This window comes from Pseudophryne corroboree, chromosome 12 (genome assembly GCF_028390025.1).
Source record: "Pseudophryne corroboree isolate aPseCor3 chromosome 12, aPseCor3.hap2, whole genome shotgun sequence".
Taxonomy (NCBI): Eukaryota; Metazoa; Chordata; class Amphibia; order Anura; family Myobatrachidae; genus Pseudophryne; species Pseudophryne corroboree.
The window spans coordinates 121,799,046-121,822,316 of NC_086455.1; the positions used below are offsets into that span (position 1 = coordinate 121,799,046).

Below are 23,271 nucleotides of genomic sequence, written 5' to 3' on the forward strand. Positions count from 1 at the left end.
TATATACATGAGTACATTTTGTAAGATACCACTTGTTTAGGATGGACGTGTATGTTAGGTTTACAGTGAATACTCTTTGGAGCATATGTATCAAAGCCAGGAGAGCGAGAAAGTAGAGAGAGGTTTACTTCTGCCCAATCAGCTACTGTCATTTTTCAAAAACAGCCTGTAACAAAGCATTTAGCAGCTGATTGGCGGGTACTTTATATCTCCCCAAGCGTTAATCGCTGTGTATCATAGTAGTTAATTTCCCTGTAATTTGCTGTCGGGCAGCCCTGTGTCCTGTGCCGCATTGTTCTGTAAGATCCAGCACTTTCTGCTTTAGTGGTTTTGTTACCTGGTTGCTTGTCATACAGTGGGCAGCTCTCAGAAGCAGATTGCCCCAAGTCTCAGGGAGCTCCACAAGCGGAGATCTGCTGTATTATAAATGTAACCTTCCTTCATGTGTGTTTAGTATTGCAGAGAAGGATAAGGAGATGAAACAGATGGAGGAATCTTTGGCACTTAAACATGCTAATTTCACAAACAGCGGAGAGGAGCTGAAGGTAGGGTAACATTAATGTTGTGTGCCATACTCTGTAGTTGCGATAGGCGCATCCAGGTTTTCTGCAGGGTCCACATCATCTAGCCCTTAAAGGGCTGAACATTATCAATAATCTTCATAATAAGTTAAGGCAAAAAAGTTCTCTAAAGACAGTCTTTATTTAGAAGGAAGTGTTAGGAGCTACAACAAACCATGCTCACAGTGATGGGGGGCTGCAGAGAATGGCTCGGACGGCGGCATGTGTCCCATCACTGACTGCCGAGTCCTTGTGCTGACTCTTGCCCCATGTAGGCAGTGTTCTCAGTGGACAAATTAAAGTAGAACTACGGTTCCAGGTGTCGGGGAAATTCGGCATCTTTTCACATCGGGATCCCTTCAATTTGCCGGCTGTCGGGATCCCAGCGGTCAGGATAGCGACGCCGGAATTCCGGCAAAACAGGACTATTCCCACTCGTGGTGTCCACATCACCCATAGAGTGGGAATAGATCCCGTGGCAAGTGCAGCGAGCCACCGAGCCCACAAGGATTCTCTTTATGCTCACCCCGCTGCCAGCATTCTGTTGGGCGGGATGCTGCTGTCAGGATGTGGACAGCCGGCATACCGCCCGCCGGTAAATCGTATATATATTCCGTTCACATCAATAGCAATGACTTGGAGAAGGTGGAAGGCCCAGCGGTGATTTTTCTTTTATGCACACGGGCTGTCTGGCTCCTGCATATCATGCATTTGAATCTATACAGGGTTTTATTTGGCAGTGGTGAAGGTCAGAAAAATCAACACATAAGTCTACTGGGTGAGGTCACCACGTGTTTAGTCCCTAAAGATACATTAAACACCTCACCATTTTCTTCAGTTCTCACTGTATGGTAACGTACAGGTTGCAGAGAGGTGTAAAGCATGCTTGCAGAGCTCTGCTGGTCCCATAATTTCCATATCGCCCCCCCCCCCCCCAAAGCCATTCTGTGGTGTTGGGGTTTATGCGAGGTGGTCCCCTTACATACTACACATGTAGTTATACCCAGCAGTATGCTTTCCTCTTTTAGTAAGTAGTGGTACTGGAGAAAACAATTGTGGTTTATGTCTACAAAATATTGTACATTTCATAGCCAACCATATGAGAGGCATAACTAACGTTAAACATATGTAACACAATATAATGACATAATTAAATGTTGCATCGCAATTGAGAAACGCGTGCACAAAAGGTTGGATATATTTTCTAGTGTCCCTGTGTGACAGGAGATTCACATTACCACGCCACTATTGTTAGGGCCTCAGATTAGACCAATGTTGGGAGCTATGTGAGCAGCACACACATCACACTTGCCTACACTGCGCTTGGGACTTGGCTGTGCTGAAATATGTGCTGCTGTCATCCTTTTAGCCCTCTGATTGGTTACCCAGTCACCCATTCCATCCAGTGTGGAACCAATCTTGCAGAATGAGTTCAGTAACTGCTGTGGCCTAGTTAAATCATATTCAACAAACCAAAACCCCCCCACAAATGTCCTTCCCTAAAAATACTCTTCATTCCACAAGCCACATCCAGCATCAGCATCTTATATAATGTACGACTGTAGGATCCCATTTAATCAAACAACTTACATTGTTTTCATTGCAGGATTTAAGGAAACAGAACGAGTCGCTGAACATTCAGATTCAGAAATATATTGCACAAGTACAAACCCAGGTAAGAAACGTTGAGATTTAAGGTGTCACTGCCTTACAGCGAACCTTTCCTGCAGGGTTGATTCTATTTCGGAGTGGGAGAAGGGACCTTCTGACGTATCTAGGGGAGGAGACACGTCACCAGGGGGAGGAGCTACGGGCGAACAGGGTACCCGAAAAGTACGCTCGCCACGCTTCGGGCTCGGTGGCTCGCTCCGCTCCGCTTCGCTTCGCTAGCCACCTGATTACTAAAGGTAATAGTTGGTGGCGGGGATAGTAGAGGAACTATCCTGCTGGCCTAGCTCCTCCCCATAGTGTAGTGGCTCCTCCCCTTACGGAAAAGGTCCCTTAGCCCACTTGATTCTAGCATCTACCTTTCCTGCAGACTCTAGCCTCAGCACAAGAGAAACATACATGTGTATTATTGTCTGGTTAAAGAATGGCTCTCCCCACACTAACACGTTTCAGATAGCCAGCCTTCCCCAACGTAGGCGATAGTAGTGCTTAATGCTATATGAACAGCCGCTCCGCTGTTGCTCAGTTCTTTTGCTGCAGGTGTAGTTGGACATTTTTAGGGCAGCTGAGTCTTCTGCTGGTAGCCGATGGTGGAACAATACTAGAATTTTGAAGTAGTAGCTCCCTAATCAGTAAACAGGTCCTGCATTTAGTATTTGGCCAAAACCTGACCCAGAACCCTAGATTTGGTACAGCAGGACTTTTTGTTTAAACTTACAAAACATTTTCTGTCTGTGTTTATTTTTTCCTTTTTAAGTAAGTGTTACATCATGTATGCTTACTGGCACTCTTATGTGTCGGTTGTTTGGCAGTGTTTACACCATGTCTTTATCTTCCAGGCATCTGCGTCGGTCCTTGTTGAAAAACTGCAGAAAAGGTATGTTTATTCTAGCAGGAAATTCTGGCTGTTTGGAAATGAAAATGTTTAGTGTTGCGGCTTCCTGCACATTACAGGGCATTTCTCCAGTCACTGTCACCTGCAGAAGTTGTACACCGTTTCATGCGGGTGTGGTATGGAAGGTAGATAGTAACTAGGTCGACAGTGCCTAGGTCGACCACTATTGGTTGACAGGGTCTTTAGGTCGATAGGTCAAAGGTCGACATGAGTTTTGTATGGTTTTTTTTTTGGTGTAGTTTTCTTCGTACAGTGACCGGGAACCCCAATTAGTGCACCGTGTCCCCTTGCATGGCTCGCTTCGCTTGGCATGCTTCGGGCAGATGCTTCGGCAGATTACCGTTCCAATCGTAATCCACGTGGATCGTTAAGTATGAAAAGGTTCAAAATAAAAGAAAAAAAATTGTGAAAAACTCATGTCGACCTTTTGACCCATCGACCTAGAACATGTCAACCTAGAGACCCTGTCGACCAATAGTGGTTGACCTAGATAGTGTCGACCTAGTTACTGTCAACCTAGAGACCGGATCCCATTTCAAGCAGTTACCAAACACGTTCAAGTTGGTCTGTAAGAGTAAAAATAATAGTTCTACAAATTCCTTGCCAATGACACAATTTCCTGTGTGCGAGCAAGAACGGACCTCAGACATTTAAACAATGGCTGTTAACAGTTATCATTTTTCTACAATGGAAATTAACATCGTTCTCACTGATTTTATTCTTTTTCTTTAGTTACGGTATTTATAGCGTGAGCTGATTGGATAACTAACTTAAAAGTTAAGGCTTCTACTTCTCTTTTAGTAGAGGCTCATTGTGTGTGATTTGCAAATTTGGGACACCTTGTGGCACTCATCTCTTGCCGTCACAATTCCTGGTGTCCTGGACCAGAACTGGAATAACTGCAGCTGTCTGGCGTAGTAATAACTTTGTGTTGGAGAGAGGTCGTCTCTGGCGCTTCCCTTCATGTCATTGCTTTCAGCCTTCTTTACTGCTCCAATATTCTCCATATGCTCCACTATGACATGCTGGGGGACAGGCAAATGTGATCCTGCTTTGTTATTGTCCTTCTTGAGCAGGCTTTTCCCAGGTGTCTCTACGAAGATAACAAAACAAGTTAGGAAATAATGAAACTACATTCTGAATGGAGCACTTAAATAGGGATATTGTTAAAAATATAATTTTATGTTTAATAAAAACATAGATAGCATTGACCTATAATCACTCAAGCTAAAAAAAAAAAAAAAAAAAGTACTGCTAACTTAATAGGTTCCACCCTCTTGGTAACCCCTGCAGAAGGTCCTGTTTTGTAAATATAATCATAAATCCCTAATAGGATGATTGTACTTTGTGCCACAATGAGGTCAGGTCCATTCCGTTTGTCAGTCAGTGTAATTGCAATAGTATGGTATATTTAGCTCCAGATTCGGATAGAACAGTCTCTGAGGTTCTGTATAAAATGGTAACATTAGCGCTAAGGTCCCAGAAAAAGCTTACGGTTACGTAGGCAGACGCGTTGAACAATACTTAGAGCCAGTACTCATAGACAGACAGTACACGTGGACGGCTTGGCTGTATTCTAAATCACCGGCTGCTCCTACCTCTGATCATAATGCAACTTATACCCCTTTTCCACTGCCTTAAAATCCTGGGTTATTGCCGGCTCAATCCGTGTCATGGCTCAGTGGAAACTTCTCCCAGAAAAGATCCCGGAACCAGTGACCCGGCATTTCTGGTAGCTTGCATCTGATTTGATATGCATTTTCAGCACGGGAAATGCCCATACCTCCCAACCGCAGTGTCTTGCAGGCAGTCGGGAGGTTGGGCAGCACGCTGTCTGCATTGCCGGTGAAGATGAATGGACGCAGTGCCAGAGTGCCTGGCTTGCCACCAGCATAACCTGGAACGGCATCAATGACAAGGTGTGGACTGAGACCAAGGCAACGCCCTTGGGTTCGAATAAAAGATGGGAGTGCAACATTTCCCGTTACTTGGAGATGGTCATCTCCAAGCCCCGGTAGAAGACAGACTGTACCCATGTGCAGGAGCCGCAGATGCAACGGGGTCTAACCCGGCTTGGAAATGTATTCCAAATCCTGGGTCAGACCTGGGATTTTGGCGGAAAAGTGGTGTGACATCCAGTGTTCTCTGCAGCCAACAGCACACCACAAGCTGCTCCTTCCTATACTGTTGAGGTGCTAGCAGCCAATGCGATAGGAGATCCGCTGAAAACGAAATCTCATTAGCCACAGTGCTTAAAAGTTTGTTGCTGGCACTCGTATAGATTTCATTTACTGATGCAGCTACTGTGCTATGATTATGTAGATATAGAGAACTTACAATCCATGCTGCGTGCTGTCACGTGTCTTTGTCGGTCCTCATGTTGGTCAGTGATTATTCCAAAATTCACTTCTAATTGGAAGAACTACTGATAAAAACTTGAGCACGTAAAGACTATTAATTAACGTATTGACCTGGCAGCCAAAGCTTGTTGCCCGTAGCAACCAGACAGATAATCGCTGTATTTAAAACTTGATGAAAAATATATCTGGTTACTATGAGTTACTGCAGGTGTATGGTGTTTGCATAAGGATTAAAGTTAAGTCTGCCTTTTCAGCCAGTTACAATCGGTCACATTAAAAAAAAGTAATCCGAATTGCATATTGTTATAAAGTATAACTGCAGTTGTCATTAAAATCATTTCGGCTATAGATCATGTGTATTTCATGTGTTCAGTATTATACGGCAGTCTGGACTTATCTAAAGTGAGAATTATGGAGTATCTTGCTGCCATTTTCAGTTCTGAAGATCTGCCATATCTTCATTAAGCTGGTGTGCAGCAAATATTACCAGAGCTTCGTATGATTCCAGGGTAGTACTAATGGTGTATGAGGGCTGTGCCAGTAATGGGGTGTTCTGTTGTGCTTGCAGCATTGCAGAAAAGGACCAGGAGATAAAACGGGTGAAGGAAGTAGTTGCACTTGAACAAGCCAATTTTGCAAACACCGAAGAGGAACTAAAGGTAAAATCCAATGACGGATTATTTTCTTTTTTTTTTTCCTTTTTTTTTCTTTCTTTTTTTTTATTAACGCCATTTTTTTACAATAGCATTTATTATGACGCCTGGTTCGAAAGTGCACTCCCTTATTTTAAAGATAATTAGAGGTACTACCTTGCTGAAACTTGTAGTACCATGCAGGTGTACACTGTAAGCACTGAGAATACTGATAGTCAAAAGTGACGTTCTCAGCACATGTTTGGTGAAAAATGCAGTCCCATCTACCACGTCAATGTGAACACCGTCACTTCTAAACACACATGTGCTGCTACATTGGCCAGGCAGCTCATCATGCCACGTGGGAATTCTTCTACACTACTTTGTAAGACCCCTTTGAAATTGGTTGTCTGTTGTTTGAGGCTCTATCTCCACTGATTACAAGCAGATGAATGAATGCACAGCGTACACACTGACCATACTCTTCTACCCCCTTTTTTTCTGAATAAGTTTAATGACGCATCAGACACTACTTTTTTGGCAGTAATTTATTATATTCTTTTTTCTTCATTGCACTGTTGGCTGTGTCACACAATGCCACTAGATTTTGACTTTTCACAGAGAAGATGACTTTAGTGCTCATTTCATCTCCACATTATGGTGGTCATTCCGAGTTGATCACTAGCTGCAGTTCGCAGTGCAGCGAGCAGGCTAAAAAACGGCTGTTCTGCGTATGTGGCGCAATGCCCACGCGCGTCGTACAAGCACAACGAACGATGTAGTTTTGCACAGGGTCTAGCAAAGCATATTTCAGTCGCACTGGTGGCTGCAGTGTGATTGACATGAAGTGGGCGTTTCTGGGTGTCAACTGACCGTTTTCAGGGAGTGTTCGGAAAAACGCAGGCGTGGCTGGCCGAACGCTGGGCGGGTTTGTGACGTCAAAACAGGAACTGAACAGTCTGAAGTGATCGCAAGCGCTGAGTAGGTTTTGAGCTACTCTGAAACTGCACAAAATTAATTTGTAGCCGCTCTGCGATCCATTTGTTTGCACTTCTGCTAAGCTAAAATACACTCCCAGTGGGCGGCGGCATAGCGTTTGCCTGGCTGCTAAAAACTGCTAGCGAGCGATCAACTCGGTATGACCACCCATATTCATTGGGGTGTGAGTAAGTCCTCATCATTATGAGAAGCACTATAACCTAGCAGTGATCCAGGATCATAGACAAATTGTATGGTGCTACCCCTGTGTGATTGCAAGAGGTTAGAGCAGCCTTTTTCGGATAAACTGATCATTTGTTCCCATAAACCTGATTATGGATAAATACTTGGGAGTTTTTATTATCCCTGGCGATCAATGTAAATTAAAAACCTGACGCCTAAGAGGGAAAACCTTTTAATCTTTAAACACTGATTGATATTGTGGAGTAGGAATCCTTAACCCCTTGGACTCTAAGCACTAGAAAGAATTATATGTACAGAGAAATGTTCCTGGGAGAAAAACTGCAATTATGTAACTATTCCTGAGCACACAATGTGAGACTGATACTTGTACGCATCAGACTGAATGCTGAATGTGATGGGGACATTCCAGCTCCTTCAGGAGAATTGCATTTTATGATTTTATATGTGATGCATTGGAATTTATTTTTCTCATTTATCTTCATCATTTTAAAGTATAGTGAATTACTTTTATGCCGTGCTCACCGTTATCTGGATGATAGATCTACACTGTCTAAATAGACAGACAATAGGTCGACACCATACGGTCGACAGGTACAAAATGTTGCCATTACAATGGTTGACACATGTGATTGGGGTTTTATTCACGTGTTTCCCAATACTTGTTTGATTTACTATCCACATGGACTATGATTGGGTTTAGTTACCTGTGAAAGTACAGTGAGCTGCCCTGCCGTGGCGAGTGAATCGAGCTGGCAGGGGTACACGTGTATACTGATGGTGGTCACATAACCTGGAATATATAAGATCCCCAAAAACTTGTGTTGACCATTTTTGTGTCAACCTTTTTGCCATGTCAACTTTTTATCTGCCAACCTTTTGTACATTTGTACACCGACCATATGTTGTCAACCTCATAGACCTAGTTTTATGTTTTGTCTGACAAAGCAATTTTGTTGCACATCATATTTTTATGCACATAATTTTTTGTGTGTATGTGTGTGTATATATATATATATATATATATGTATAAGTATGTGTATATATATATATATGTGTGTGTGTGTATATATATGTATGTGTGTATATATGTGTGTGTGTGTATATGTATGTGTGTATATATATATATATATATATATAATTATATATATATATATGTTTATGTGTATATATTCTATATCCTAGCAGTGCTACTTTCCCTTCATCCTTTACCTGATGCAAACTTGATATTTCCGTGTCAGATGTTCTGCTAGGACCTGAAGTATTATAGTCCACCCAGGGGTGGCTACATGTGGAACGCTTTGTGTTGGTATTTAATAGAGGGGTAGAGAGAGATTGACAAGTTTCATTGTCAGCGTGGCCTAGGCTTAACGCACTGGACTCGTATATCTGCAAACCCTTAAGAGAATTTTGATGGGTACCTTGCTGTACTACATTCTAGTCGTCATTATCTATTATGAAGTGACTACTTTTAAGCCAGTCCCTGCAAATAACACACCTACTGATAACTCACGGTGTTCACTGTGCGTTACTTACCTAATGGGAAGTACAGAAAATTAAAGTTGTGTTTACACGCCCAATGGGCAGAGTTAAATGCAAGTCGGCCGTAATTACACTTGCACTGCGTGCACAGAACACAGGAGGTAATTCCAAGTTGATCGCAGCAGGACATTTTTTAGCAGTTGGGCAAAACCATGTGCACTGCAGGGGAGGCAGATATAACATGTGCAGAGAGAGTTAGATTTGGGTGGGTTATATTGTTTCTGTGCAGGGTAAATACTGGCTGCTTTATTTTTACACTGCAATTTAGATTGCAGATTTAACTCACCACACCCAAATCTAACTCTCTCTGCACATGTTATATCTGCCTCCCCTGCAGTGCACATGGTTTTGCCCAACTGCTAAAAATTTTTTTCCTGCTGCGATCATCTTGGAATTACCCCCACAGTGCGGATATTTGCTAAGTCACACACCTTTATACAATCGCACCAGCACTGTCCACAGGCTTGGTTACATACCCATTGTAATTATCAGGGCACACTTGCACCAGCCAGAACCCATGCATCTGAAATCAGACAGATTTCTGCATTCGCGTAACTCCGCATAGCCAGCCGATCTGAATGTACACTCAGTAAGCCCACGTGCAAATGCCTATTCAGTCGCAAGTGGAGGTACTATACAAATGTGCGAGACTCCAAATCGCCCGTAGAATGTGCACTCAGCGACGCATCATGTGCAGTTCTAAAAATAGCATGATCCATCCTCTTTTTAACGCAACGCTGAATCAGATCCACAGTGTATTAACAAATAGGCCATTTGATGTAAACTTTCTTTGAACTTCATTTGGATTCTTATGGGGATGAATAAATTAAATTTTAATTTGAAAAGGTCGCCCAGAGTCAGCAGTGACGCCAATTACAGTACTGTGGCAAAATGGGCACTGCACTGCAGCAAATCTTTGAACCCAAATGAAGTGCTTTGATGTAATATTAATGAATTGCTGTTACCTAGTCTAATTGCTCTTAAAGCTAGACCTCACATTGGCCAACGTCCTTTTGCCATCCAGTTTGTCTGCTATTGGGGATTGTTATTGGATCGGAGCTGTTTAATTTTTCCTGCTGTCCGGAAGGTTTTCTACTATGTCCCATAGTATGTAAATCTGCCTGCTGGCAGGAAGGTATTCTTCTACTCCCCATTGTACTTCATTCATCACACCACAACAGGTGTTAGTGTAGCAATCCAAGGGGGCGATTCAATTACAGGTGATGTTTGCCTTTCTGAATTGCACATCACAGGTTTACCATGGCACCACATAAAGGTGCGCAGGAAAATTTGCAGTGTCAGAAGTATGTCACTGGCTGATACGTGCCCAGCCGAGGTCGCGGAAACACCTCTTTTGGATTGAATTGTCCCCCCAAGACTGTTGTGAGTAAGGTTCTCAACCCACTTTGAGATATGAACAACAGGCGCCCTGACCAAACGGATTGATAATCTTTGAGCGCAGATGCTTTTATACAGTGTCTAGCCATTAATCAGTGTGTGAAAGTGCCTGTAGGTTGTACAAGCCTCACCAGCCATAAATAGTTCCCTTATCTATTTTATTGTTGGATTTCTTATACTGACAGGAGAAATGTTTCCATATTAGTGCAGATGGTGTTGGGTGTTATTGTTACTATTGGAAGTATGTGTATATAATGCCTCCACAACATCCTTGCATGAGATTGATGGGTTTTTGTTCTTGTAGACGCTACAGAGAGAGAATGTATCATTGAAATCTGAACTACAGAAATTTCAGGTGACTCAGAATGAACAGGTAAGATGCTATAAATAGAGGTTTAAGCTAAAATTAAGGACTAGAAGTTATCCGGTCCTAAATATTTATGTATTAATATTTCTTCCTGAGAACAGTGCTGTGCACAGGGAAAGTGTTGCTCTAGGCTGGCAGGCAGGTAGACAATCCTGCCTCACCGCTCTGATTGTGTAACCACCACCCGCCCCTGCTCGATTCCCCCTACAATTGTGGAGCTCTGCCTCTGTTGTGACTCTGCATGCAGGAATTTGGTTGGTCCCTACACATAGGGGCTGCTGGCCTGGTCTCTAGAGTTTGGGACCATGAATTTCCTGGGTCAAAAAAATATTCCTTTTTATTGTGTTCCATACGAGCTCATATTGAGCATTCAAATCTTAATGGTTATACTTCAGCTTGTTAGTGTTAATTGGGCTGGTACACCCTTCAGCTTTTATGGTGTCTGTTCTGCTTGTATGAATTCCAATAAAAATCACAAACTATGTGAAGGTTGTTAAACATTGTTATCGGTTCTGTTGCAGGCTGCTGCTGTTCTGGAACAGCTGGAGAAAAGGTAACAAAGCATATATCAGCTGTAACACTGACTATTTAATATTACGTTTGAGGCAGTAATTGTCAGATATATCTGTAGAATATTCTTGCACTTGCATAAACAAAAGATACACCTAATCCAGTGTCTTCCGCCTAATTGATGACTCCATCATGGAACGTTCTTGACTCTAAAATGAATGTTCCATTAGAAAAAAAGTGTAACTTGTGACAGCCACATAATTGACAAAGTTTACCAGTAAATTTACATTTCATGTGTAGCAGAGTATAAGCCATTGTGTTTCAGACAAGTTGCTGAAGTACCTGGTGTTGCCCGTGTTTAAATGTTCAAGTTATTAAGTTATCAATGAGTTGGATGTAACTGCCAACATTTTAAAAATAATTATCAGCTTAGCGGCTCACCCATGAGGTGGCTGCCCAGTGTTTTTGTCTTTTTGGGTGTCGCCAGTAGCACTGATACCCAGGACTTTAAGATCTGGGAGCAAATGCAGGGCAAGTCCGGACTTCCCTGCATAAATTATCACCTGCAGCTCCCCTACGTATATCCTCGGTAGGACTCCTTCCTTATTATCACATAATGCCTGGTGTGATATTTTATTAGTTTTATGGTATTTAGATTATTAAAGTGTGCATTTGTTTACATATTTGACTACAATATCCTATGTCAGCAATTGGGTAGCGCCACATTCAGTACTCAACCTACGTATTTCTGTATTCATTGAAGTTGGGTAGGGTACCCCATCTATGTATTGAAAGGCTAGCTTACACCCATGTGAAGCGCTATAGGTACACTGTCACCCCAAATACACCATACATTGGAAGACCCAGAACATGCTCTCCGTGTCAAGGTTCTTCCTGGCGCATTCCAACCCCCCTAAAACCTAGCCAGGGTCCCTCGTGGTGTGATATTTTATTAGTTTTATGGTATTTAGATTATTAAAGTGTGCATTTGTTTACATATTTGACTACAATATCCTATGTCAGCAATTGGGTAGCGCCACATTCAGTACTCAACCTACGTATTTCTGTATTCATTGAAGTTGGGTAGGGTACCCCATCTATGTATTGAAAGGCTAGCTTACACCCATGTGAAGCGCTATAGGTACACTGTCACCCCAAATACACCATACATTGGAAGACCCAGAACATGCTCTCCGTGTCAAGGTTCTTCCTGGCGCATTCCAACCCCCCTAAAACCTAGCCAGGGTCCCTCGTGTTGGTTTCTTCCCAATCGGTGCAGGGGTGTCGAAATGGATAACCGGACAAACAGACAGACCAATGTTAAAATGAGAAAGCAGAGTGCTGAAATAATGTATCTGTTATGTTAACCTAACCTCTTCTTTTTTTAACAGGTATTGCACTAATAAAAACACTCTGCAACAATAGTTGCAACACATACATAACAGATACATTATTTACATTATTTCAAGCGCCCTGCTTTCTAATTTTAACTTTGATATATTATTTCAGAGCAGCTCAAACATTAAAATTCCCGGCTGCAGCGCAGTTTTTTCTATTTTATTAAGACAAACAGACCAATTAATTTTATTTATATGATATTGTATAAACAGCCTAAACATTATGTCCCTTATTAACTCTAAAAACAGAGTTACTGAATTCCCAGTGCCCAATAAACCACACATAATACTCTTGAAGTCACTGTTGTGAATTTCACGTGGGTCTGAGTTTGACACTAAGGGGTTAATTCTGAGTTGATCGCAGCAGCAAGTTTGTTAGCAATTGTGCAAAACTATGTGCACTGCAGGGGGAGCAGATATAACATTTGCAGAGAGCGTAAGATTTGGGTGAGTTATATTGTTTCTGTGCAGGGTAAATACTGGCTGCTTTATTTTTACACTGCAATTTAGATTGCAGATTGAACACACCACACCCAAATATAACTCTCTGCACATGTTATATCTGCCTCCCCTGCAGTGCACATGGTTTTGCCCAACTGCTAACAAAGTTCCTGCTGCGATCAACTTGGAATTACCCCCACAATTCTTACTCTTTCTCTCTAACATGGTTATCACTCTAAACCTTGAATCTAAAGATGTATTTTTAATTTCTCTATCGTCCTAGTGGATGCTGGGGTTCCTGAAAGGACCATGGGGAATAGCGGCTCCGCAGGAGACAGGGCACAAAAAGTAAAGCTTTAGGATCAGGTGGTGTGCACTGGCTCCTCCCCCTATGACCCTCCTCCAAGCCTCAGTTAGTTAGATTTTTGTGCCCGGCCGAGAAGGGTGCAATCTAGGTGGCTCTCCTAAAGAGCTGCTTAGAGAAAGTTTAGCATAGGTTTTTTATTTTACAGTGAGTCCTGCTGGCAACAGGATCACTGCAACGAGGGACTTAGGGGAGAAGAAGTGAACTCACCTGCGTGCAGGATGGATTGGCTTCTTTGGCTACTGGACATTAGCTCCAGAGGGACGATCACAGGTACAGCCTGGATGGTCACCGGAGCCTCGCCGCCGGCCCCCTTGCAGATGCTGAAACAAGAAGAAGGTCCAGAATCGGCGGCATGAAGACTCCTCAGTCTTCTTAAGGTAGCGCACAGCACTGCAGCTGTGCGCCATTTTCCTCTCAGCACACTTCACACGCAGTCACTGAGGGTGCAGGGCGCTGGGAGGGGGGCGCCCTGGGAGGCAAATGAATACCTATTTTGGCTAAAAATACCTCACATATAGCCTCCGGGGGCTATATGGAGATATTTAACCCCTGCCAGAATCCGTTAAGAGCGGGAGACGAGGTCGCTGAAAAAGGGGCGGGGCCTATCTCCTCAGCACACAGCGCCATTTTCCCTCACAGAAAGGCTGGAGGGAAGGCTCCCAGGCTCTCCCCTGCACTGCACTACAGAAACAGGGTTAAAACAGAGAGGGGGGGCACTAATTTGGCGTTAGAAATATATAAAAAAGATGCTATAAGGGAAAACACTTATATAAGGTTGTCCCTATATAATTATAGCGTTTTTGGTGTGTGCTGGCAAACTCTCCCTCTGTCTCTCCAAAGGGCTAGTAGGTCCTGTCCTCTATCAGAGCATTCCCTGTGTGTGTGCTGTGTGTCGGTACGTGTGTGTCGACATGTATGAGGACGATGTTGGTGAGGAGGCGGAGCAATTGCCTGTAATGGTGATGTCACTCTCTAGGGAGTCGACACCGGAATGGATGGCTTATTTAGGGAATTACGTGATAATGTCAACACGCGGCAAGGTCGGTTGACGACATGAGACGGCCGACAAAAAATTAGTACCGGTCCAGACGTCTCAAAAACACCGTCAGGGGTTTTAAAACGCCCGTTTACTTTAGTCGGTCGACACAGACACAGACAGGGACACTGAATCCAGTGTCGACGGTGAATAAACAAACGTATTCCTTATTAGGGCCACACGTTAAGGGCAATGAAGGAGGTGTTACATATTTCTGATACTACAAGTACACAAAAGAGGGTATTATGTGGGATGTGAAAAAACTACCGTAGTTTTTCCTGAATCAGATAAATTAAATGAAGTGTGTGATGATGCGTGGGTTCCCCCCGATAGAAAATATGGGCGGTATACCCTTTCCCGCCAGAAGTTAGGGCGCGTTGGGAAACACCCCTTAGGGTGGATAAGGCGCTTACACGCTTATCAGAACAAGTGGCGGTACCGTCTATAGATAGGGCCGTCCTCAAGGAGCCAGCTGACAGGAGGCTGGAAAATATCATAAAAAGTATATACACACATACTGGTGTTATACTGCGACCAGCGATCGCCTCAGCCTGGATGTGCAGAGCTGGGGTGGCTTGGTCGGATTCCCTGACTAAAAATATTGATACCCTTGACAGGGACAGTATTTTATTGACTATAGAGCATTTAAAGGATGCATTTAAATATATGCGAGATGCACAGAGGGATATTTGCACTCTGGCATCAAGAGTAAGTGCGATGTCCATATCTGCCAGAAGATGTTTATGGACACGACAGTGGTCAGGTGATGCAGATTCCAAACGGCACAAAGGTGTATTGCCGTATAAAGGAAGAGGAGTTATTTGGGGTCGGTCCATCGGACCTGGTGGCCACGGCAACTGCTGGAAAATCCACCGTTTTTTACCCTAAGTCACATCTCTGCAGAAAAAGACACCGTCTTTTCAGCTTCAGTCCTTTCGTCCCTATAAGAGTCATATCTGCCCAGGGATAGAGGAAAGGGAAGAAGACTGCAGCAGGCAGCCCATTCCCAGGAACAGAAGCGTTCCACCGCTTCTGACAAGCTCTCAGCATGACGCTGAGACCGTACAGGACCCCTGGATCCTACAAGTAGTATCCCAGGGGTACAGATTGGAATGTCGAGACGTTTCCCCTGCGCAGGCTCCTGAGGTCTGCTTTACCAAGGTCTCCCTCCGACAAGGAGGCAGTATGGGAAACAATTCACGAGCTGTATTCCCAGCAGGTGATAATTAAATTACCCCTCCTACAACAAGAAAAGGGGTATTATTCCACACTATATTGTGGTACTGAAGCCAGAAGGCTAGGTGAGACCTATTCTAAATCTAAAAAAATTTGAACACTTACAAAGGTTCAAATCAAGATGGAGTCACTCAGAGCAGTGATAACGAACCGGGAAGAAGGGGACTATATGGTGTCCCGAGACATCAGGGATGCTTACCTCCATGTCCCAAATTTGCCCTTATCACTAAGGGTACCTCAGGTTCGTGGTACAGAACTGTCACTATCAGTTTCAGACGATGCCGTTTGGATTGTCCACGGCACCCCGGGTCTTTACCAAGGTAATGGCCGAAATGATGGTTCTTCTTCGAAGAAAAGGCGTCTTAATTATCCCTTACTTGGACGATCTCCTGATAAGGGCAAAGTCCAGGGAACAGTTGGAGGTCGGAGTAGCATGATCCCGACAACAAGTCTCCTGTGCTTAGGGATGATTCTGGACACAGTCCAGAAAAAGGTGTTTCTCCCGGAAGAGAAAGCCAGGGAGTTATCCGAGCTAGTCAGGAACCTCCTAAAATCAGTGCATCATTGCACAAGGGCCATGGTAAAAAAATGGTGACTTCCTTCGAAGCAATTCCAGTCGGCAGATTTCATGCAAGAACTTTTCAGTGGGATCTGCTGGACAAATGGTCCGGATCGCATCTTCAGATGCATCAGCGGATAACCCTATATCCAAGGACAAGGGTGTCTCTCCTGTGGTGGTTACAGAGTGCTCATCTTCTAGAGGGCCGCAGATTCGGCATTCAGTTTTGGATGTTGGTGACCACGGAGGCCAGCCCGAGAGGCTGGGGAGCAGTCACACAAGGAAAAAATTTCCAGGGAGTGTGATCAAGTCTGGAGACTTTTCTCCACATAAATATAGCTAAGGGTAAATTTATAATGCTCTAAGCTTAGCAAGACCTCTGCTTCAAGGTCAGCCGGTATTGATCCAGTGGGATAAAACATCACGGCAGTCGCCCACGTAAATAGACAGGGCGGCACAAGAAGCAGGAGGGCAGTGGCAAAAACTGCAAGGACTTTTCGCTGGGCGGAAAATCATGTGATAGCACTGTCAGCAGTGTTTCATTCCGGGAATGGAAACTGGGAAGCAGACTTCCTCAGTAGGCACGACCTCCACCCGGCAGAGTGGGAACTTCATGAGGAAGTTTTCCACATGATTGTAAACCGTTGGGAATTACCAAAGGTGGACATGATGGCGTCCCGTCTGAACAAAAAACGGGACAGGTATTGCGCCAGGTTAAGAGACCCTCAGGCAATAGCTGTGGACGTTCTGGTAACACCGTGGGTGTACCAGTCGGTGTATGTGTTCCATCCTCTGCTTTTCATACCTAAGGTACTGAGAATTATAAGACGTAGAGGAGTAAGAACTATACTCATGGCTCCGGATTGGCCAAGAAGGACTTGGTACCCGGAACTTCAAGAGATGCTCACAGAGGACTTATGGCCTCTGCCGCTAAGAAGGGACTTGTTTCAGCAAGTACCATGTCTGTTCCAAGACTTACCGCAGCTGCGTTTGACGGCATGGCGGTGGAACGCCGGATCCTAAGGGAAAAGGCATTCAGGAAGAGGTCATTCCTACCCTGGTCAAAGCCAGAAAGGAGGTGACCGCACAACATTATCACCACATGTGGCGAAAATATGTTGCGTGGTGTGAGGCCAGGAAGGCCCCACGAAGAAATTTCAACTCGGTCGATTCCTGCATTTCCTGCAAACAGGAGTGTCTATGGGCCTCAAATTGGGGTCCATTAAGGTTCAAATTTCGGCCCTGTCGATTTTTCTTCCAGAAAGAATTGGCTTCAGTTCCTGAAGTCCAGAAGTTTGTCAAGGGAGTATTGCATATACAACCCCCTTTTGTGCCTCCAGTGGCACTGTGGGATCTCAACGTAGTTCTGGGATTCCTCAAAACACATTGGTTTAAAACCAGTCAAATCTGTGGATTTGAAGCATCTCACATGAAAAGTGAACATGCTCTTGGACCTGGCCTGGACCAGGCGAGTGTCAAATTGGTGGTTTTTTTCTCAAAAAAGCCCATATCTGTTTGTCCATTCGGACAGGGCAGAGCTGCGGACTCGTCCCCAGTTCTCTCCCTAAGGTGGTGTCAGTGTTTCACCTGAACCAGCTTATTGTGGTGTCTTGCGCCTACTAGGGACTTGGAGGACTCCAAGTTGCTAGATGTGGTCAGGGCCCTGAAAATATAGGTTCCAGGACGGCTGGAGTCAGGAAAACTGACTTGCTGTTATCCTGTATGCACCCAACAAACTGGGTGCTCTTGCTTCTAAGCAGACTTTTGCTAGTTGGATGTGTAATACAATTCAGCTTGCACATTCTGTGGCAGGCCTGCCACAGCCAAAATATGTAAATGCCCATTCCACAAGGAAGGTGGGCTCATCTTGGGCGGCTGCCCGAGGGGTCTCGGCTTTACAACTTTGCCGAGCGGCTATTTAGTCAGGGGCAAACACGTTTGTAAAATCCTACAAATTTGATAACCTGGCTAAGGAGGACCTGGAGTTCTCTCATTCGGTGCTGCAGAGTCATCCGCACTCTCCCGCCCGTTTGGGAGCTTTGGTATAATCCCCATGGTCCTTTCAGGAACCCCAGCATCCACTAGGACGATAGAGAAAATAAGAATTTACTTACCGATAATTCTATTTCTCGGAGTCCGTAGTGGATGCTGGGCGCCCATCCCAAGTGCGAATTATCTGCAATACTTGTACATAGTTACAAAAATCGGGTTATTATTGTTGTGAGCCATCTTTCAGAGGCTCCGCTGTTATCATACTGTTAACTGGGTTCAGATCACAGGTTGTACAGTGTGATTGGTGTGGCTGGTATGAGTCTTACCCGGGATTCATAAATCCTTCCTTATTGTGTACGCTCGTCCGGGCACAGTATCCTAACTGAGGCTTGGAGGAGGGTCATAGGGGGAGGAGCCAGTGCACACCACCTGATCCTAAAGCTTTACTTTTTGTGCCCTGTCTCCTGCGGAGCCGCTATTCCCCATGGTCCTTTCAGGAACCCCAGCATCCACTACGGACTCCGAGAAATAGAATTATCGGTAAGTAAATTCTTATTATTTACATTTACAGCTTAGCTGTGTGCTAAATTAAAGCAACACTGTGGGAGTTATTTACTAAGTTAGATGCAAATACGTAGTTTACTACAGAACTGGTCATTCACCTGAATACGCCTGTAAGTTAGAGGAAACAAAAGTGTGATTTCTTGCATGTGGGTATATACATAGCTCACATTTGCACTTCTGAATCTTGTGAAAATGGTGACCTCTACAGGCAGCTATCAGTAGTGCAGATTTTCTTTAGAAACAGAATATTCATGTTTTCTGCAGCGGGATACACTGTGTTCCACAGGGAATACATCGAGGTGTAGAGATGGATCTTGATCCAGAGGCACCAACATGCTAAAGCTTTAGACTGTCCCGATGCATTGCGGGGCCTCCTCTATAACCCCGCCTCCAGGCACTGTGAGCTCAGTTTTAGAGTTGGTGCCTGCATGAAGCAGGTCACTTAAAAGGGGGGCTGCGCTAGGCAGCCCTGAAAAAGCTTTTTAGAAGACTTAAAGGGCTGCAGCACTTACATGTCAGTGTGACATACTGTGCTGTGGCTCCATCACCTCCCCAGTGGTGTCGCATACTCCCGCTGGCTCTGTTCCCGGGTACTTGCGGCTGAGGCGCTCCGGTTCCTAGGCACACCACTGCAGACGCTCTCCTGGATCGCGTGACTGCTACTAAGCGAGGAGGTAAGAGTGTCCCCCAGGCAGGACCCGCCATTAAATCACGTTCCGGTCGTAGTTTCAGGAGACGAACCGCGACGCTGGCGTGGACACTGTGACAGAGCAGGGACCCCACTATATCCACCAGGGCATGTGAGCACAGGTCGGATCGTAAAATATCCACTTTAATAAGGCTCCATAGTACCCGGTGGTGAGGACCAGCATAGGGGAAAAGGTGCTTGACCTGTAGCCCCGCCCCCAGCTCCGGGTGCCATCTACTGCTGGTGTTCCCGCCCTGGAGCTGCCTCACTCTCTCCCTCACTCCCTGACTGAGACTCTGGGCACCATCTTCTCACAGTAGCTGCGACTGGTCTCCGGGTCTGCAGGGCAAGGTCTCCTTCTGTAAATCCGCCGGATTCATCAGCACTGTGATTTTACAGACATTTAAGTATTCTACATGTCATTTCAAGACGGCATTAGTTAAGAACAAGTGTACCTCTACCAGATTATATTGTACGAGTATTCTGATATATCATCCGGTCTCAGGCCGCGCATTGTTTTATAGATATAGATAGATAGATATATATATATATATATATATATATATATATATATATATATATATATATATATATATATATATATAATTAGTCCAGTGCAGTTTTATCGTCTGACTACATTAATTATCTGCATTGTCACTGTGAGTGTCTGCATCTGCTGTGTGGATTTCACTTTCAGTGTATTCCAACTATAACTATCACTGTATTCTGTACCCTAGGGGACTAGGTGCGTTAGGGTCTAATATATAGTGCTGCGCAGTATTTACAGTTAAGTGTATTCTTCTGTGTATTTCAGTCACCTCATATCGCATTTATTCTCTGTTTGTGTCCTGTATACACTGTCACATAAATAAGGGATTTATTTGCAGGTATTGTATTTGTCTGGCTGTATCCTACTCTTACGCTGTAGGGCTACATTCACTATATTGTCTTCCACAAAGAGCAGGAAATCCGCGGACCCTCCTGCATCATGCAGCGCATGTGCCAAAGTTTTGAAGGATGGTCTGTGTAATATGTGCCATACACCTCCCAGTCAGCCCGCTGCTCCTGTAGCCAATCAGGAGCCACCTTGGGCAGCATTCTCTACTATGCTTAATATGCTTGTGACACGCCTTACGCCCCCTATGGGACCTCCTGTTCCATTGCAGCCACATATTGTCCCTGTGGTAAATTCGCCCTGGGCAGATGCTCGGTCTACCCAGACACAACAATTGAATTAATCTCTGCTTAGACAAAAATCATTAAGTGGGCCGCTTCCTCCTCACAATCCACTAATATCTCAGATGATACTTCGGAGGAGGATGGGGAGTATACTGATCCGTCAGACACGGATACTGTTTCTTCTACAACTCAGGTTGATGTCCCTGACCTAGTGGAGGCTATTAAGCTGATTCTACAAATCGATGATGATGTAGATCCCACTACTGCATCTAAGAATCCTGATAAGTTTAAAAGTCAGAAGGTAACTAAAGTAGTCTTACCGCGTTCTGACCATTTAGTAGACATACGTCAGGAACCCTGGTCTTCTCCAGGGAAAAATTCTCCCGGTTTAAAAAGATGCTAGCTCGTTACCCTCTCCCTGCTGAATTGTATAACATGTGGGAAAATTCACCGTTGGTGGATTTCCATGTCACCCGTCCTGTGGTGTCATCTACTCTGCCTGTCACCTCACTAAAGGAACTGACAGATAAGTGTGTAGAGGGATGCCTGAAGTCTATTTACTTCCTTACTGGTGCTGTACATAGACCCACTATAGCAGCCTCTTGGACCGCAAAAGGAATTAAGGCAGCTCATCCTCTATTGCCTGAACCCATGCTTCAAGATATATCTGACACTGCCAGACAATAACTGTCTCAAATTACCACCGCCTCCCAATACATTCAAAAGGTGTCCTCTGAGGCAGGTGTAATGGCGGCCAAGGCGTCAACTACGTCCATCCTGACTCGCCGAATTCTTTGGTTGAGGTCATGGAAGATGGACCTGGACTCCAAAAGACCTTGGAGGTACTCCCTTTTAAGGGAGACATCCTGTTTGGGGAAGATCTGAATAAGATTGTGACTGACTTAGCGGCTGCTAAGACTGCATTTCTCCCGAATACTAATCCTTCTGTACAGAAGGCAAATAGTACCACTTTTCGTTCTCAAGGGAAAGCAAAAGGTCAGGCATACCCGAGACAAGCTCGTGCTCCTAAAACCACTAAGCCCAAAACAAAACAGTCCTGTGCTGCCCGTCAGCCTGCTTCCAAACAAGACAAGCCTGCTGTATGATGGCCGACTTTTGTGCTTCACCCAGGTCTGGTTAGAGACCACTTTAGACGCATGGGTGCGAGATGTCATCTCTCATGGGTACTCAGTCTTTCAAGAGACGTCCCCCTAGCCAGTTCTGCACGACGGTTGTTCCTTCAGATCCGTTGAAGGCGCAAGCTCTACACCTGGTTGTGCGTTCCCTCCTGGATACAGAAGCGGTTGTGCCGGTACCCCTGTCCCAGAGAGGCAGAGGATACTACTCGACCCTGTTTTTAGTCCCGAAACCGAATGGGTCTTTCCGGCCTATACTCAACCTCAAATCACTGAACAAATTTGTGAGTGTTCCCAAGTGCTGTAAGGAAACGCTGCGCTCGATTGTACTGGCCATGGAACCTAGAGATTATATGGTATCCCTGGATATACAAGATGCTTACCTACATATATACCTATTGCCATATCGCATCAGCAATATCTGCGGTTTGCTATTGGCAACCTTCACTATCTGTTCCAGGCTGTGCCGTTTGGACTGGCTACGGCCCCTCGGATCTTCACCAAGGTTATGGCCATGATGACGGCTCATCTATGTCGTCAGGGAATCAGGATCCTGACGTATCTGGACGACTTGCTGATCCTGGCGAACTCCAAAGATGTCCTCCTCAGTCATTTGCAACTGACGGTACGCTTCCTACAAGCCCACGGGTGGCTCCTCAACTGGAAGAAGTCCTCACTGGTCCCTGCTCGGAGCATGGTACACCTGGAGGCACTGCTGGACACACACAGCCAGAAAAAGTCTGTCTCCAGAGAAAATCCTGAAACTTCAGGACAGGAACAGATACTTCCTCTTTCGCCCAAGTGTGTCAATACACTCGGCGATGCAAGTACTAGGCCTCATGGTGTTGGCTTTCGACATGGTGGAGTACGCTCCATTTAATTCCTGCCCTCTACAGAGATTAATCCTTTCCAAGTGGGATGGCCTGCCTCATCGGATCAGGTCTCAAATTATATCCTTGACTCTGTAGGTTTGTTTTTCACTGAGCTGGTGGCTACAGGACAAGCAGTTGAGTGGGGTCCGTCCCTTCTGGATCCCCAGCTGGGTCCTACTGACTACATACGCCAGTCTGAGAGGTTTGGGCGCGGTGCTGGAGCAACACACTCTCCTGGGTCGGTGGACCAAGGAGGAATCTCTCCTCCTGATAAACATTCTGGAATTGTGGGCAGTGTTCAATGCTTTGACTCTTGCCCTGCCTCTGATATAGAACAGGCCCGTTCAAGTACAATCAGACAACGCCACCACGGTGGCATACATAAACCATCAAGGCGGCACTGGAAGCCGCATGGCAATGATGGATGTGTCAAAAATCCTTCATTGGGCGGAACGCCATCTGTCAGCAATATCAGCACTGTTCATTCTGGGAGTCCTCAACTGGGAAGCTGATTCCTCAGTCGTCAGGACGTACACGCCGGAGAGTGGAGTCTTCATGAGGAAGTCTTTCAACTCTTAGTGGACAAGTGGTGTCTACCAGATGTAGACCTGATAGCGTCCCAACACTATCACAAAGTTCTGGTCTTCGGATCAAGAACAAGGGATTTTCAAGCAGCATTCGTGAACGCACTGG

The 23,271-nt window shown here is 44.9% G+C and overlaps 1 protein-coding gene across 13 annotated transcripts in view; it reads left to right on the forward strand.

The window, feature by feature from the left end:
- The window catches only part of KTN1 (kinectin 1), a 277,158-nt gene that overhangs the window by 118,719 nt on the left and 135,168 nt on the right, over positions 1-23,271 (forward strand). For all 13 annotated transcript variants that reach the window (XM_063947961.1, XM_063947966.1, XM_063947958.1 and 10 more), the window contains exons 14-19: positions 455-545; positions 2,167-2,235; positions 3,068-3,105; positions 6,052-6,142; positions 10,539-10,607; positions 11,123-11,154. In XM_063947961.1, the coding sequence (XP_063804031.1) occupies positions 455-545; positions 2,167-2,235; positions 3,068-3,105; positions 6,052-6,142; positions 10,539-10,607; positions 11,123-11,154 (390 nt within the window). The remainder of the gene's footprint in view (positions 1-454; positions 546-2,166; positions 2,236-3,067; positions 3,106-6,051; positions 6,143-10,538; positions 10,608-11,122; positions 11,155-23,271) is intronic.